The 15,924-nt window shown below is 33.4% G+C and overlaps 3 protein-coding genes across 3 annotated transcripts; all 3 read right to left on the minus strand.

Annotated features, from left to right (window-relative positions):
- Positions 1 to 1,807: 1,807 nt before the first annotated feature.
- Positions 1,808 to 2,900, minus strand: LOC115964396 (RNA polymerase II C-terminal domain phosphatase-like 4). Its single transcript, XM_031083714.1, has 2 exons — positions 2,473 to 2,900; positions 1,808 to 2,387 (listed from the first exon to the last, which is right to left on the minus strand). The coding sequence occupies exons 1-2, from the start codon at positions 2,898 to 2,900 to the stop codon at positions 1,808 to 1,810; spliced, it is 1,008 nt and encodes a 335-aa protein (XP_030939574.1).
- Positions 2,901 to 7,052: 4,152 nt separating this feature from the next.
- On the minus strand, positions 7,053 to 12,961 carry LOC115965951 (RNA polymerase II C-terminal domain phosphatase-like 4). Its single transcript, XM_031085272.1, has 2 exons — positions 12,882 to 12,961; positions 7,053 to 8,404 (listed from the first exon to the last, which is right to left on the minus strand). Exon 2 carries the CDS (start codon positions 8,333 to 8,335, stop codon positions 7,187 to 7,189), a length of 1,149 nt encoding a protein of 382 aa, XP_030941132.1. The 5' UTR covers positions 8,336 to 8,404; positions 12,882 to 12,961; the 3' UTR covers positions 7,053 to 7,186.
- Positions 11,398 to 12,950, minus strand: LOC115965952 (RNA polymerase II C-terminal domain phosphatase-like 4). The gene has a single exon (XM_031085273.1). It carries the CDS (start codon positions 12,575 to 12,577, stop codon positions 11,669 to 11,671), a length of 909 nt encoding a protein of 302 aa, XP_030941133.1. The 5' UTR covers positions 12,578 to 12,950; the 3' UTR covers positions 11,398 to 11,668.
- Positions 12,962 to 15,924: the final 2,963 nt, after the last annotated feature.

Consider the following 15,924-nt stretch of genomic DNA (forward strand, 5'->3'; position numbering starts at 1 on the left):
AACTTGTATTTCCTCCACCCCCATTAATTATGCTACTTACTAGGCTTTAGCTCATCCCACTCTCCAATAGTTTTTCAAATAAATTTGCTATACCTTGGGCATAGAGCTTGTTTTATTAGTGGTGATTGGAGAATTATCCTAATTTAGAGATTTATGCTATGATTGGTTGGTGACTCAATCTTGCAAAGTTTAACGAGATCATAATTAATTCTATTGGAGGTTAGATACTTGAGGTTTGTTAGCCTTAGGCTTTGTAGGCATAACTTCAATGTTGAGGTTGTGCATTCTAGAAGGGATTGTGGTTTGTGTTATCCATTTGGAGCTTTGATATATATTCATGCATTATTTGGAGGCACATGACTTGAGTTATAGTTTGTAAAAGTGTTATAGAGCTCTGACTTGTAATATGAAGATTTTAATATGGTTATTTATTCTTATCATGTGTCGAGGAGAGGGGAAAAAAAATCTCTTACATTCTTGCTCTTAATGGTTCTTCCCTCACGCTTTGAAACCTTTTGGATTTGGGGTGTGACAGTGTATATGGTTGCTTGTTATTTGAGAAGAGGTGCATTGATTATTTTATGTCAAAAGCATATATGCTGTGCTTGGGTTGCGGTTCAATTAACAAGCAAGCATTTTAGAGTGGGGTGCATGTGATTAGAGAGCATTTATTCTCGCACACTCTTCAAAGTACATCATCAATACACATTATTTATTTCACCTTTTAAATGTGAACATTAATAAATAAAAAATATGTACATTAGGCATGAGATTATGAACATTGCCTATATAAAGTGTTCAATAACCAAGAATGAGACAATATTTTGCCAGTTTAGAGTGAACTACAATGATGATTAATTAGTGTGCTTGGGATCAATGGATCCGTGCAAGTTGAAAAACTTTATGAGTCATATTTAGGATCTGTTTGGATACCGCTTATTTTGCTAAAAATTAAAAATACTGTAACAAAATAATTAAATATGTGAATAGTACTGTGGGATCCAATTTTAAATTTTTTTTTGAATATAGTACTTTTGGGTCCCATAAAAAATGCACGGGACCCACTGGAAAAGCATAATCCCACGTGAAACGCTCTTCTCAAAAAAAAAAAAAGGGCCAAAACACATACACTAATAAATATCAGCTGTATCCAAATGGGTACTTAGTATTAAGAGAGGTTGTATTGAAAGCGAAACAAGTGGCCTTGACAAAACAAGTGCCCTAGTAGTGGGGATATGGCAGCTTCCCATTTTTTGTATAAATACTTCAGGTATAGTAAAACTCATTCAGCTTACATTCTCTGTCTATGCATGTTAAACTATGATTCAAGATCAGTTTAACCACCTGATGTTAGACTAACATAGCTTAATATTCTCCCACCCCTACAATTCATGCACTTGCAGATACAAAATAAGTTTTCTATTTAACAATAGCATAGTTGGATATATTCAGTAGGGTCTTGTTTCAATTTTCATGGCCAAATTCACAGAAAAAAAATTGTGGACCTCAAAAAAAGGAGATATATGAATCAGATTATCAAAAACCATAGTAATCATGTCTCCTCATCACAATTGAGGTAGAAATCAATTCCTAGACATAGCAATTAACTACTTGAAACCAAGCTCCAAAAAATAGAAGAAAAAAAACCTAAATGTCTTTGTCCAGGAGAGAAAAAAAAAACTCTACTTCACTAATTGCAAAGAACATTTAACAAAAAAAAATGGAAATTATACCTGTGCTGTCAATAGAAGTGAACTAAGATAATGATCTCAACTTCTATTTTTTCAGCTTAATCGGATAATTCGCTTCAGGATACCTTCTGACTTTCTCGTAGCAATAATGTAACCAAGCTGGATGAACCAAAATCATTCTGTCCAGCTCCACCTCTTGAGACTCCTCCTCTGTGGCTTCCAAAGTGATCACGTGTCCAGGAGGTGAAAACACTCGTAGAACAAATGGCTCCTAACTCCTCTGCCATCATCCAAAGACGCGAATTTTGGGGCTTGAAACCGGAAGGAAAAATACCTTCAAAGGTTAATTTACATCCTTGGAGTACCTGAAGGCGATCAAGTATCATTGTAACATCTCTATACGCAAGACTACCCTTGAATTTTGGGTTGAAAAACAGTCTGTGGATTAGTTTGAGTTTCTTGAGAATGGTCGCGAGCACGCCGGTGGTCTCACCTTCATCATTGTTCATTGCAGAAAGAGATACAAGGTCATGTCTTGCATCAAAGTAATCATATCTCTTAACAAGAATCAAGTTATGTCGATGATTTCTCCACACACACTCGGTATCATCAAGAACAAGAACCATGCGTTGGTGTCTCATCACCAGTAGAAGACTCTTTTCATCTGGGGCAAGTAAATCTTCACGTGCAATAATTCTTGACTTGAAGTAAACATTTTCAGGGTCAAAAAAACTCAGCCATTAACGATGCATAGCGTCGATCAGCACTTGTATATATGTACATCTCAAACATGGTACTTGCTTCTTTAAGAAAAGTGTGGACGAAAGGCCTCAACTTGAGCATCATCCCGTAATGTTTCAGAGGGATTAGGCCATCCTCTTTGATATTATGTTGCAAAAGTTCTTGACGGGTTTTGAGATGTTTGCGTTCTCCTGTTGTATGAAGCAAAGTATTATCCAAATCAAGAACTAAAACGAGCTTTCTATCGTTTAACAGTCTCTCTGACTCTACCTTCCGTATCCCATCAATTTCATCAGGGCTAAGCCACAAATCCTTGTCAATGTACATGAATACTCGACTCTTACAAACCATACACGCTCCTCTTTCGACACTAGGATGTGCACAAGTCTCCGTAGACTCTACCCTTTCAATCCTAATATTTGCTTTACGTGTATGAAGATTCAAGTTGCTGGATGAACTGGAAGCCATGTCTGATAAATCTTGTGGGAAACCCTTCACGGAAATGATCTTCATGATGAATCTTGTATGTTTCTTTAGCCCAAGATTGTTGCAAGCTCTCTCTCTCTCTCTCTCTTAAATTTGTGGATAACAGATTAGAACCAAAACGTCACCTGTGATTTGTGAACGTCCGTACTCTGTAGTGTTATGGAGTTTAGAGAACCAAGAACGCACTCTTATACCTTCCTTTTCTTCCTTTATTTACTTTTTTTTTTTTTTTTAAATCATTTATTTTATTGTTGAGACTTTAACCGTATTATTATTATTTTTGAGAAACGGCTTTATCCGTATATTATAAATATTTTTTTTACTCTTACCTCTTATTGGAAATGGATAGCACTATATTACCGTACAATGGAATCAAATGAGGCTGAACAAAGTATAGAGTCTGTAATTAAAGCAACTCTTGTATATGACTGTGACCCAATTTTCTCCTTTTAAAAAAAAAATATTTTGATGATGAAAAGATGGTGTTTGATATATGTTTTCAAACAACAATTTTTAGTTTTTAAACAACATTACACGTATTTTTACACACTTTTTCATCCACATGTATTTTCACACATGTTTTCAAATAACAATTTTCTGTTTTTAAGTGCATGTACCAAACACCCCCTTATGGTTTAGGATACAAAACACTAAATAACCTTTGGGCTAAGGGGAAAGGTTTCTAATACACTATATTAGATTCTTCAATTTTTGAAATTTATAATTATTAAATTTTCTAATTAAATTAACACCTATTTTTTTTTTTTAAATACAAGATAGAATTTCTACTTTAGTTTAGCCTAGTCTAAGTATATATGTGTGTGAAGTTTCCTCTTGAAAACTTGAACCCTGACCCTTACCCCCCACATCCCACAAACATTTATATTTGTGGAGTGACCACCGTACCAAGGATGCGCGGTGATAATTAACACTTAATTCCATTAATTAACATTAATAAGAAACTAAATAGCAATCAAATATTTGAATTCAATTGAGGTATTATAATTGATAGATTTAAGGTATTGTAACTAATTTTTACGTCTTACCTAACACTGTTTTGTTTTTTTGTTTGTTTGTTTGTTTTTTGATTTTTTGTTTTTTTTTTTTTTTTGAATATATTGTAACCCACTTTATCAGTTTGAGCCACCCGAGAGACTTCTTTTTTTTCGTCTCTAAGAGAAACAAATACCCGAGACTTAATTAGTTATATAGGACATCATGGAAGCTAAAAAAATAATGCCAACACTACTGGCCACATCAAAAATCACATAGAGCCTATGAGATATATAGAAGCCCGATAACTACTCACAAGCTAAAATACGTGAAATGCTAATTAATGCTTCCAAATGTAGATTATTATGTAGACAATGGTCTTGCTTTTATATTATAATAAAAATTTTCATATCATCATGTTGAGAACCACTATCCAAGTGGGACTGTGGGAGTTAAATTTGACTTTTCAAAATAATAAAACTTCATTGATTATACTTTACCCCTTAGATTGAGGGTTTTAAGTTTGGAAAAAAAAAAAAAAACCCTAGATTTTCTCATGATAAAATTAAGAAAAAAAAGAAAAGAAAAAGAGGAAATAAAAATACATCTTTAATAGAATAAAATTAAAAATTACATTATATTCCATGAAAATACGTAAAAACTATATATTATTTTATCTTGTTACAATCTAAAAGAAAAATTACATTATTTTGACTCCTAAATACATTTTAAAAGAAAAAATTACATTGAAACGTCACTAATTTAGAAACCAAAATCTAAGCTTAAACGTTAAGTCACAAGATAGGATATTGTTGGATACTCATCTTACCCAACTCAAAGATGATCTCCTTGGTTTTAAAGACCATATCATATTATAATAAAACAAATATGCAAATTTTTTCATTTTCACTATCACGTGAACATACACTGAATATATCATTAAAAAGAACTTTAACATTATAAAGAAAAATCATGTTCATCATATTATTATGTTTTTTTTGAAAGCAATGAACTTGTTGAAGGTGTATAAGTTATAAGTTCATCTACCATGTAGGTATAAATATTTTATACTAGATTGTAAAAAATTCCTTAGTATAATGGATTGTTTTATTGGGGAGGGTTTCCTTCATAGTAATTTTTCTTCAGGAGTGTTGATCTATTGGTTTTCCACTTCGTTGCCTTATCTTATATATGTCATATGCTTTACTATTTATTGCTTGAAAATATGGTGATTGCTGATTCCATTGTATTACTTTTTATAACTGAATTGTTCAATAAAAAATACATAATGTTAGGTTCTAAAAACTTAGGTTTTTATGTATTTAGAACTCTAATATGTATTGTTAGCAAACCATGATCAAAACAATGTGTTTAGAAGTGTTTTAGTCTTGCTCAAAGTTGTATATTTTATGTAAAGTTGGAATCAAGCTAATGCAGAAAGTATTGTGCATTTCGGCTTGACTTGATCGATCGAAGCTTAGGCTCGATCGATCGAATCTCGGGTAGAATGTGTTTTTCTGCAAATTTCCAACTCAGCTCTAATTGTTTAAAACGTTTAGGGTTTTCTAATTTGTCCTAAATATAAAAGGCAAACCCTAGCCACATTTTAGTATTACTCATATTGCTGTTTGTGTAAATCTCTTGTGAGATCTAGATGAGCTTTCCTTTACACAAACTTAGGGTTTTCAAGGAAGAGATATTATCTACACCTTGATGACCAACTCGATTGCTGCCATTGAAACTTAAAAAAAACACAAGCGGGTGTGCTTGTATTTGGTGGTGAATCCAAGAAAGAAAGAGTCTGTGGATTCGGAACTTGCACGTGGTCATGTTAGTAAGTTTTACTGGTTGGTAGCAATAAGAAGTCGAGCGTGAAGACTTGTAAGTCTTATTGTATGAACTTCAATTCTTTCAAGATAGTGGATTCAAGTTTACCTTGAGGATAGCTAGGTCAAATCCTCCCTAGGTTTTTACCTGTTTGGTTTCCTGGGTGATCATATCTTTGTGTTATTTATCTTTTTGCTGCTTTGCATGATATGATTGTTTTGATTATGATAACCTAGATTTGTTAAATTGGACTAAGTAACAACTTGGTTAATTACCTAGGTTAATTCAATTGTGTTTTAAGGGGTCTAAAAACCATCACATAAATTAACCTAATAATCTGCTACACAACATATTCTAGGTTAAAAGGAATTCCTTTCAAAATATACTTCTAAAGGCTTCTTTGTTCATCAAGAAAAATATGTTGCGGATCTTCTTCACATGCATAATATTCTGACTGTAAGCCTTGCACTACTCCTTACACTACTACCTCATGACTTGAAAAAACCAAGTGCAACATTCTATCTGATCACACTCCATTTCGTAGCATTGTTGGTGCCATACAATACTTAACATTCGCATATCCAGACTTTGCATATACTATGAAATAGATGTGCCAATTTATGCATTCTCATACTGATGTTCATTTTGTAGTTGTTAATCCTCTTCACCCTACTGCCTTCATAGTCTAATTGAGCGGGGGATCCCACGAACTGCAAATCTAGGATAGGTTATGTCATTTTCCTAGGCACCTTTTCATCACTTCGACTTCCAAAACAGTCCATAATATCTAGATCACCATGTTCAGGTAGCTCGACTTCATGTTCAATAATGCTAGTTTGTTTTTAGTAGGGTCAAATCAGACCATTCTTGATCTTAAGTTTTCAAGATTTGACCACCTATTTGCAATTATTGTTCCTCGCATGGCAGCTTGAGTAAAGCATGCAGCAAGTGCTTATAAACACTTTTTGGCAATAGTAAAACTCTTTCAGCTTCTTTTTTTGTCTATGCATGTTAAACTATGATTCAAGATCAGTTTAACCACCTGATGTTAGACTAACATTGCTTAATATTCTCCCACCCCAACAATTCATGCAATTGCAGATACAAAAGAAGTTTTCTATTTAACAATAGCATAATTGGATATATTCAATAGGGCCTTGTTTCAATTGCCATGGCCAAATTCACAGAAAAAAAAAATGTGGGCCTCAAAAAAGGAGATATATGAATCTGATTATCAAAAACCAAAGTAATCACGTCTCCTCGTCACAATTGAGGAAGAATTCAATTCCTAGACATAGCAATTGACTACTAGAAATCAAGCCCTAAAAAATAGAAGTTAGGATTCTAAATGTCTTTGTCCAAGGGGAAAAAAACTCTATTCACTAATTGAAAAGAACATTTAACAACAAAAAATTGGAAATTATACCAGTGCTGTCAATAGAAGTGAACTAAGATGATCTCAATTTCTTATTTTTCAGCTTAATCGGATAATCCGATTCAGGAAACCTTTTGGCTAACTCATAGCAATTATGTAACCAAGCTGGATGGACCAAAATTATTCCGTCCAGCTCTGCCTGCTGAGATTCCTCCTCCGTGGCAACCAAAGTGACCACATGTGTCCTGGATGTAAAAACACTCGTAGAACAAATGGCTCCTAACTCCTCTGCCATCATCCAAAGACGCGAATTTTGGGGCTCGAAATTGGAAGGAAAAATACCTTCAAAGGTTAATTTACATCCTTGGAGTACCTTAAGGCGATCAAGTATCAATTTAACATCTCTATGCGCAAGACCACCCTTGAATTTGGGGTTGAAAAACAGTCTGTGGATTAGTTTAAGTTTCTGGAGAATGGTCGCGAGCACACCAGTGGTCTCACCTTCATCATTGTTCATGGCAGAAAGAGATACAATGTCATGTCTTGCATCAAAGAAATAATATCTCTTAACAAGAATCAAGTTATCTGGATGATATCTCCACACGTGCTTTGTATCATCAAGAACAAGAACCATGCGTTGGTGCCTCAGCACCAGTTGAAGATTCTTTTCATCTGGGGCAAATAAATCTTCACGTACGATAATCCTTGACTTGAAGTAAACATTTTCAGGGTCAAGAAACTCAGCCATTAACGATATATAGCGTCGATCAGCAGTTGTATATATGTACATCTCAAACATGGTACTTGCTTCTTTAAGAAAAGTGTGGACGTAAGGCCTCAACTTGGTCATCATCCCCAAATGTTTCAGAGAGATTAGGCCATCCTTGTTGATATTATGTTCCAAAAGTTCTTGACGGGTTTTCAGATGTCTGCTATCTTTTGTTGAATGAAGCAAAGTATGATCCAAATCAAGAACTAAAACGATCTTTCTATCTTTTAACAATTTCTCTGATTCTACCATCCGTATCCCAGCAATTTCATCAGGGCTAAGCCACAAATCCTTATCAATATACTTGAATACTTCACTCTTACAAACCCAACACATTCCTCTTACAACCCTGAGATGTGCACAAGTCTTAGTATCAACATCCAAGTCGCTGGATGAACTGGACTCCAAGTCTGACAAATCTTGTGGGAAGCCCTTCTCGGAAATGATCTTCATGATGAATCTTGTATGTTTCTATAGCCCAAGATTGTGACAAGCTCTCTCTCTCTCTCTCTCTCTCTCTCTCTTATATTTTTGCATAACAAATTAGAACCAAAACGTCACCTCTGATTTGTGAACTTGTGTAGTGTTTTACAGTTTAGAGAACCAACAAACAAGGCACTCTTATATTACTCTTGCTTTTTATTGGAAATGGATAGCAACATATTGATTTTACTTAAATTTCCGTATAAGTGAACTAAATGAGGCTGAATAAGTATAGAGCTTGTAATTAAAGAAATTTTAATCTTGTATATGAGTGACCCATTTTTTTTCTTTTTCTTTTTCTTTTATTTTTTTTAATTTTAGAATGAAAAGATTTATGGTTTATAGTATAAAAAAACTATATAACCTTTAGATTAAACTTAACTACAATACCTTAAGTACACTTTAGATTCTCCAATATTTATTTATAATTGTAATATTTTTTCACTTAAATTCAAACACCTATTGCATTAATTAATATTAATAAGCAAATAAATACGCATTAATCAGTCAATCAATAAGCAAAGAGCTTGCCATATGGCGCTCTAATTTTGTATTTAGTATTTTTTTTAACCACTTTTACTTAAGTGTTTTTATTTTTTTTAATGTTATCTAAAAGTTCACATTAACTTATTTTTATTTTTATCTCATTAATTTCTCATTAATTGCCTGAACTTATACCACACATTTCTCTCTTCTTTATGTCTTTTATCATACCCATCATTTTAGTATTAAAAACAAAAGCAATAATAATAATAATAATTAAGGGTTAATAATAATAACTAATCAGATAAGGCTTGGGGGGAGATAGAGAGATACAAAAATGTTGTGGATTATTAAATAAAATGTATTTTTTTCACTATTACCAAAATAAATGACCTGAAATTGACAAAGTATTTGTAAGAATGACAAAGAAAAATCTGAGGGGTCGTCACCTCTATCACATTGGCCTCCCATCAAGCTGCTGAAATCCCTACAAGTATTTATTATTATTATTATTTTAATTAGGGGCTTAAATATGATTTAGGTTTGTGGTAGTTTGGTTAGATAGTTTTTGTTTTGGGTATATAAGTAGAGAAAATATTTAGTGCGCAATGTAAAGTCATATTCTACCATAATTTTAAATCATCTATAAGACACATACATACATACATATTTGCCCACACCATGTATTAATGTTGCATTGTTGATGAGTGGAAGACGATGAGAGAGTTGGGCATACTTTCATTTCATGATATGTAATCTATGAAAAAAACACAAATTAGTTGATTTCCATAGTCATGTTATTTTTTTGCACTTATTTTTGGTTTTTTTTTTTTTTTTTTTTTAAAGTAAGCTTAACTTGAGAAGGTTACAAATGTGCAATGAAGCTACTAAAATAATTTTTAATATCTCAAAATGTATATGTTTTGAACTTACCTTTTCTTTATAATATGTACAACATGTTATAATTGAGGTGTTATAATATCTCAATGTACTTGAATGCTTGACTCTTACAAACCATACAAGCATGGACACCCATGTTGCTAAATGAACTGGAATCCGGGTTATCTGATGAATCTTGTGGGAAGCTCATCTCGGAAATGATCTTCATTGTGAATCTTCTAAGTTACTTTAGCCCAAGATTGTGACTCTCTCTCTCTCTTTCTCTCTCTCAAGAATTGGGGCCATTCCAGTTGATCGCATTCATCTAACCAGTTTGAATTCAAATACAAAGAGATAGAGATAAGGACATATCCGGCAGCCACATCAAATAGAAATCCTATATGTTTCATGTTTGTAGAAGTCTATTCTTAACCCTAATTAGTGATAAGTTGAATTGTTAATGATAATCAGATTGTATCTTGTAATTATGAGAGTGACCCATTTTTTCTTTTCTTTTCTTTTCTTCTTTTTATTTTATTTTTACAGGGAATTGGTAGGACCTATGGATTACGTTTTATGGACCTATTTATTATTATTAATTTTTTATACTATGAAAAAAGGTTTATGATTTATAGGGTATAAAAATAAAATTACCTTGAGGTAAAACTTAGTTACTACAATAAAAGTACAGTACTTTAGTCATTAGATTTTTGAATTAAATTCAACAACTAGTTGCATTAACCAATTGAAAACAAATAATAACAAAGTGTTTTTTTATTTTTTATTTTTATAGAGTTTAAACATATGGCTGAAAATACCAATTAATTTTTTATGTAGGTAGAGATTGAACCTTAAATCTCTTATTTACCATTAAAGACTTTAACAATTAAGTTAACTGGAACCCACAACAAAATAATTTAATTCAATTGAAGTATATAATGTAGTATTGTAACCCTAGCTACCTTTGAGACACCCGAGGACAGCACCATGTATAAAGGACATCGTGGGAGCTACAAAGTAATTCCTACACCCCTGGCTACATAAAAAATCTCATAAGCCTAAGAAATACATGGAAGCCCAATAAGGCGTTAACCACTCACAAGTTCAAGTCCGTGAAGTGCTATGAGCTTTCCTACTTAAAGAATGCAAAATGTACTTTAATCCATTTTAAATGTTACTGTAGCATCAAATTTACAAGAAGAGTATGAAATCCGGTTATGCAAAAATTTATTTTGATGTTGTTACAGTAACATCTGAAAATAGATATCCACTTGTAGCAACATCAGATTGAGTAAGGCATGCAGAGAGTGCCATGGTTAAAGGGCACGTTAGGATTAATTTGTGTGCACACAGTGCTTGGGCTGATTCAATTAACAAGCAAGTAATTTGGGTTGGGGTGCATGGGATTAGAGTGATTTGCATATCACCTTAATTATGTGATTACAAAGTCTATGACATGCCATGCGCTTTGGATTGATGGATGCCGAGCAAGTTGAAAAGCTTTATGAGCCACATTTAGTATTCAAGATCGATCAGTTTTACCTCCTAATGTTAGACTAACATAGCTAAATATTCTTCCGCTCCTACAATTCATGTAATTGCAGATACAAAATAAGTTTTCATCTAACAAATAGTAACAATAGCATAATTTGGACATATTCAGACTCGTTTCAATTTCCAAGGCCACATTCACATAAGAAATTGTAGACATCAACAAGGAGATAAATCACTGTAACTATGTCTCCTCATCACAATTGAGGAAGAATTGAATTCATCACGTAGCATTAACGACTTAAAATGAGGCTCTAAAAATTAATACTAAAGAACGCTGAATTTCTTTGTCTAGGATAAAAAAACCCTATTTCACTAACTGCAAAGAACTTTTAGCAAAAAAAAATGGAATTATACCTGTTCTGTTAATAGAAGTGAACAAAGATCATCTCAACTTGAATCTTTCGGCTTAATCAGATACTTTTTTTCAGATACCCTTTCTGATGCAATGTAGCAAGCACGTAACCACTTTGGATGGACCAAAATAATTTTTTCCCTCTCTGCCTCCTGAAACTCCTCCGCGGTGGCAAACCAAGTGACCACATGTGTGATGGTGTTTATCAAATTATCCATAGAAACTTTGGCCCCTAACTCCTCCGCCATCAACCAGAGACGCGAATTTTCGGGCCTAAAATCAGAAGGGAAAATATTTTTGAAGGATAATGTACACCCTTGGAGAACACTAAGGCGATCAAGTATGTCTCTAACATCTCTATCCTGAAGTCCACCTTCAAATTTTGGGTTGAAAAACAGTCTGTGTATTAGTTTAAGTTGTTGAAGAACGGTGGTGAGCTTACCAGTGGTCCCACCTTCATCAGTGCCCAATGCAGAAAGAGATACAACACTCCAGTCATGATCTGAATCAAAGTAATGATACTTCTTAATATGAATCAAGTTTAATTCATGCTCACTCCACACGCTTATGGTATCATCAATAATAAGAACCATGCGTTCCTCCCTTAGCACAAGACCAAGATTCTTTTCGCTTGTTTCAAGTAAATCTTCACGTGTAATGATTGACTTGAAGTAAACGCTTTCAGGGTCAAGAAGCTCAGCAACTTGCAACGCATAACTTCGTGTACTCATTGTACACATGTAAATCTCAAACATAGTACTTGCTTCTTTCAGAAAAGTGTGAACGGAAGGTCTCAACTTGACCATTATCATTTCCCAAGGTTGACTCAGACGGAATAGGCTATCCTTTAAGTTATTTTGCAAGAGTTCTTGAGGGGTTCTCAGATATCTTTCTTTTGTTGTTGAATGAATCAGAGTTTGATCTAGATCAAGAACCAAGACCATCTTCTTATCTTGTAACAATTTCGCAGACTATACCTTCCGAATCCGATCCATCTCATCTTTGGTAACCCACAACAACCGCATACCCTCATGAACGTACTTGAATGCCAGCCTCTTACAGCTGACACACTTTCCTCTAAAAACACGTCGATGTGCACAATTCTCCCCTGTATTTTCTTCTGGTGTATTATCATAGTCGTCATCGACAACCATGTTGATGGATGAATCTTGTGGAAAATCCTTCTCGGAAATTATCTTCATGGTGAATCTTGGAAGTTTCTTTAGCAAAAAATAGTGACAAGACAACCTCTCTCTCTCTCTCTCTCTCTTATTTGTGTATAATGAATATAATAACTGAAAATTGGGTTCACCTTTGTTTGGGAACGCTATCTCAGAAAAACAAGCTAAAGGAAGCACACACAGATCAACATATATAGATGCAGTTTGAATTATACTGCCTAAGCTGCAATCGTTTAGTTAGTCTGTGTACTTGTGCTACTTGTCGTATTTCCTATGTAATATTGGTTAGCAAAGTTAGTTGTGACACGTGCAGTACACGTGGGTGATTTGTCTAGCTGTAGTCATCTTATAGGTTAGCCATCTAATTAATTCTGTTATTAGTTAGTTATTCTTTCCGTTGGTTAGATTTACTGTGTATGGGATGGAGTACACAATTGTGGACATTTCGCATCTATTTTTCAAATCCACTTCTATATATTAAAATATGGACATTTCTGCACCAATTGTGAATATGTGTGTGAAATAGTCAATATGTATTAGAATGAAAAATATTTTTCAAAATAGTAAGCAACATTTTTAATTAAACCGTTAAGCTTGCTCATACTTTATTTTATATAGGCTACAATTTAAATCAATACTACACAAATTGTATTATCTTTCTCAAGTAGAACTAGTTTCAAAAGAATTATATGATTGGATTTAATTGAGAAATCTAAGGTATAGAACTTAAAAACCTATACGTAAGTTTTATTCATTAATTATATCACGTATAAAAATCTCATACAGACTACAAGATTTATATTTCAAAGCCCAATAACTAGTCACAAACACAAGTCTATGCAATGCTAATTTCCAAATGTAAATAATGGTCTTCCTTGTACTCTATAAAAAACTTCATATCATTGTGAGAAACTTTACCACCTAGATTAAGAGTTTTATAATTGGAGTTGCCACTTGATTATTTAATGATTTTTTTAAAGAAAATTGGAAATTAATAAAAATACAATTTTATTTGAACTAGAATAAAAACTACATTATTGTGCGAACAGAGAATATTGACCCATTCCCGAATTGGCAGCCCATTCCCCAGAGGGCCTCGATCTACCCCATTTACTACCCACCACACATCTCACACACTCCCTCACTCTCTTGGCTGGCCATCTCCACTTGTTTTCTCTTCATTTCCTCATAAACACAACAAACACTTCTCTCTCATTCCCTCATACTCTCCTATCAGTACCACTCCTCACCACCATATATCCACCACCATTTTTTCGGCAAGATCACCGAAAAACTCTCTAGGAACCTCTAAGGCAGTTTCATCTCTTTTGATTTAAGGTAAGACTCCTAATCTTTTGGTGGGTTTATATGCTTTTGCTTGAGGTTATTTTAATCTAAGTTTCGATAATGATACTCATGTGATTTATGAGCTTTGGAAGTGATATTCATGTGTTTATATGTATGAGTTTTGTCTTGGTGGATTTATTTGATGAGTGGGTTTATAGTTTTTACAATGGTGCCTATCTAAATGGTGAAGATTTTGGGGTTTTGGCTTTTTAATGTGAAATAAATAGTGAATATAATTTTTATTGATTATTTGGAGTTAGTTGAAGTTCTAAATTGTTAGTCTTGGAGGATATTGTGATTTTTGGTATCATGGGTCTCTTGTTGATGTGGTGTAAATCTTGTTGGAACTACTTATTAAGTGTTGAAGTTTTGATGTTAGAGATAATACCTTAAATGATTTAAGTTTATAAATTGGAGCCTATGCCTTGTAAATTAATTTATTGAGAAACTTTGGAAGTGGAATACATTTGATGAGGTTAAATACTAGGCTTGCCTAATAAAGTACTTATTTGGTAATTCCTAATTTGTAGCTAGATACAATTTCAAGTTTTATGCTTATTGTGATAGGTTTACTTGATATCGTTTAGGTTCTAGCTCATTTCCTTTGAAGCTTAGAGAGTTAGGTTTTTTGCAGGTTGCAAGGTAAGTAGCTTTTTAATGAAAAAAAAAAAAAAAATGTTGCATAAACAGTGTTTTTGGGTCAAACACATTTTAGAAAATTATTTGTGGGATTATGTTTTCTTAAAAATTATTGTGTTGTGACCCCATTATATATGAGTATTTATGAAAAGTGCATCATATTTGGTATTGCATATGGAGAAATACATGAATATTTGGCATGAAAAAGATAAGCACCTATTATAAAATTCTTGGGAATGAATTTTACGGATTTATTGCATTATTTGCAAATTCTAAAGATGTTTTATCTTGACTTATGATATTTGGGAAATTGATAGAAAATATTAGTGACAAGAAATGATTTTGAAAATTTTGAGAACTTTGTGAAATGCTTGGTTATTAAAAGGTTTTATGAAACTACTTGGAAACAAACTACGAGTTTCATTTTCATTTAACTGTGAGCTCTATGTTGTTTTTACCCTTGTGCCGTGACAGGTGTGATTACCCAGCCAGATGATGCAGTCTTTGTGACATAGGTATCTTGGCAACCTGTCTTTGTAGCGGATTGATGTCTTTGTGGCATATTTGATGTCTTCGTGGCATAACTTAATGTCTTTGTGGCATAATTGATGTCTTCATGGCATATTTGATGTCTTTGTGGCATAACTTGATGTCTTCGTGGCATAACTGATGTCTTTGTGGCATACCTAACGTCTTTATGACGGCTTGTCTTGTGACCTTGGGTTAAACTTCTTAGTTTTGGAATGGTATAGTTACTGCTCATAGTATATATAGATATTATGTAGTTTCATGGTAAACATTTTAAGGAGCTTTGTGCTAAACTATTTAAATCATCCTTGTCGTGTTATTACTGAAATTGATTTTTCAAAAATCAAATTGGAATTCCCAAATTAGTGCATGTTTATATTCATCATCATGAAACCTGCATTTTCCCCCACTCCCATTAATTGTGCTACTTACTGGGCTCTGTCTCATCTACTTCTTTTACAAACTTTTTCAAAGTAGGCAACAATCATTTTGAGACAGGTTTTTGTGGCTAGCAGTAGTTAGACTAACTACTGATGGAGGCTAAACTTTTGTGATGTTGATATTTAGATGATGTACATCCTATAGAGTAGGCTTGA

Source organism: Quercus lobata, chromosome 10, assembly GCF_001633185.2.
Source record: "Quercus lobata isolate SW786 chromosome 10, ValleyOak3.0 Primary Assembly, whole genome shotgun sequence".
NCBI lineage: Eukaryota > Viridiplantae > Streptophyta > Magnoliopsida > Fagales > Fagaceae > Quercus > Quercus lobata.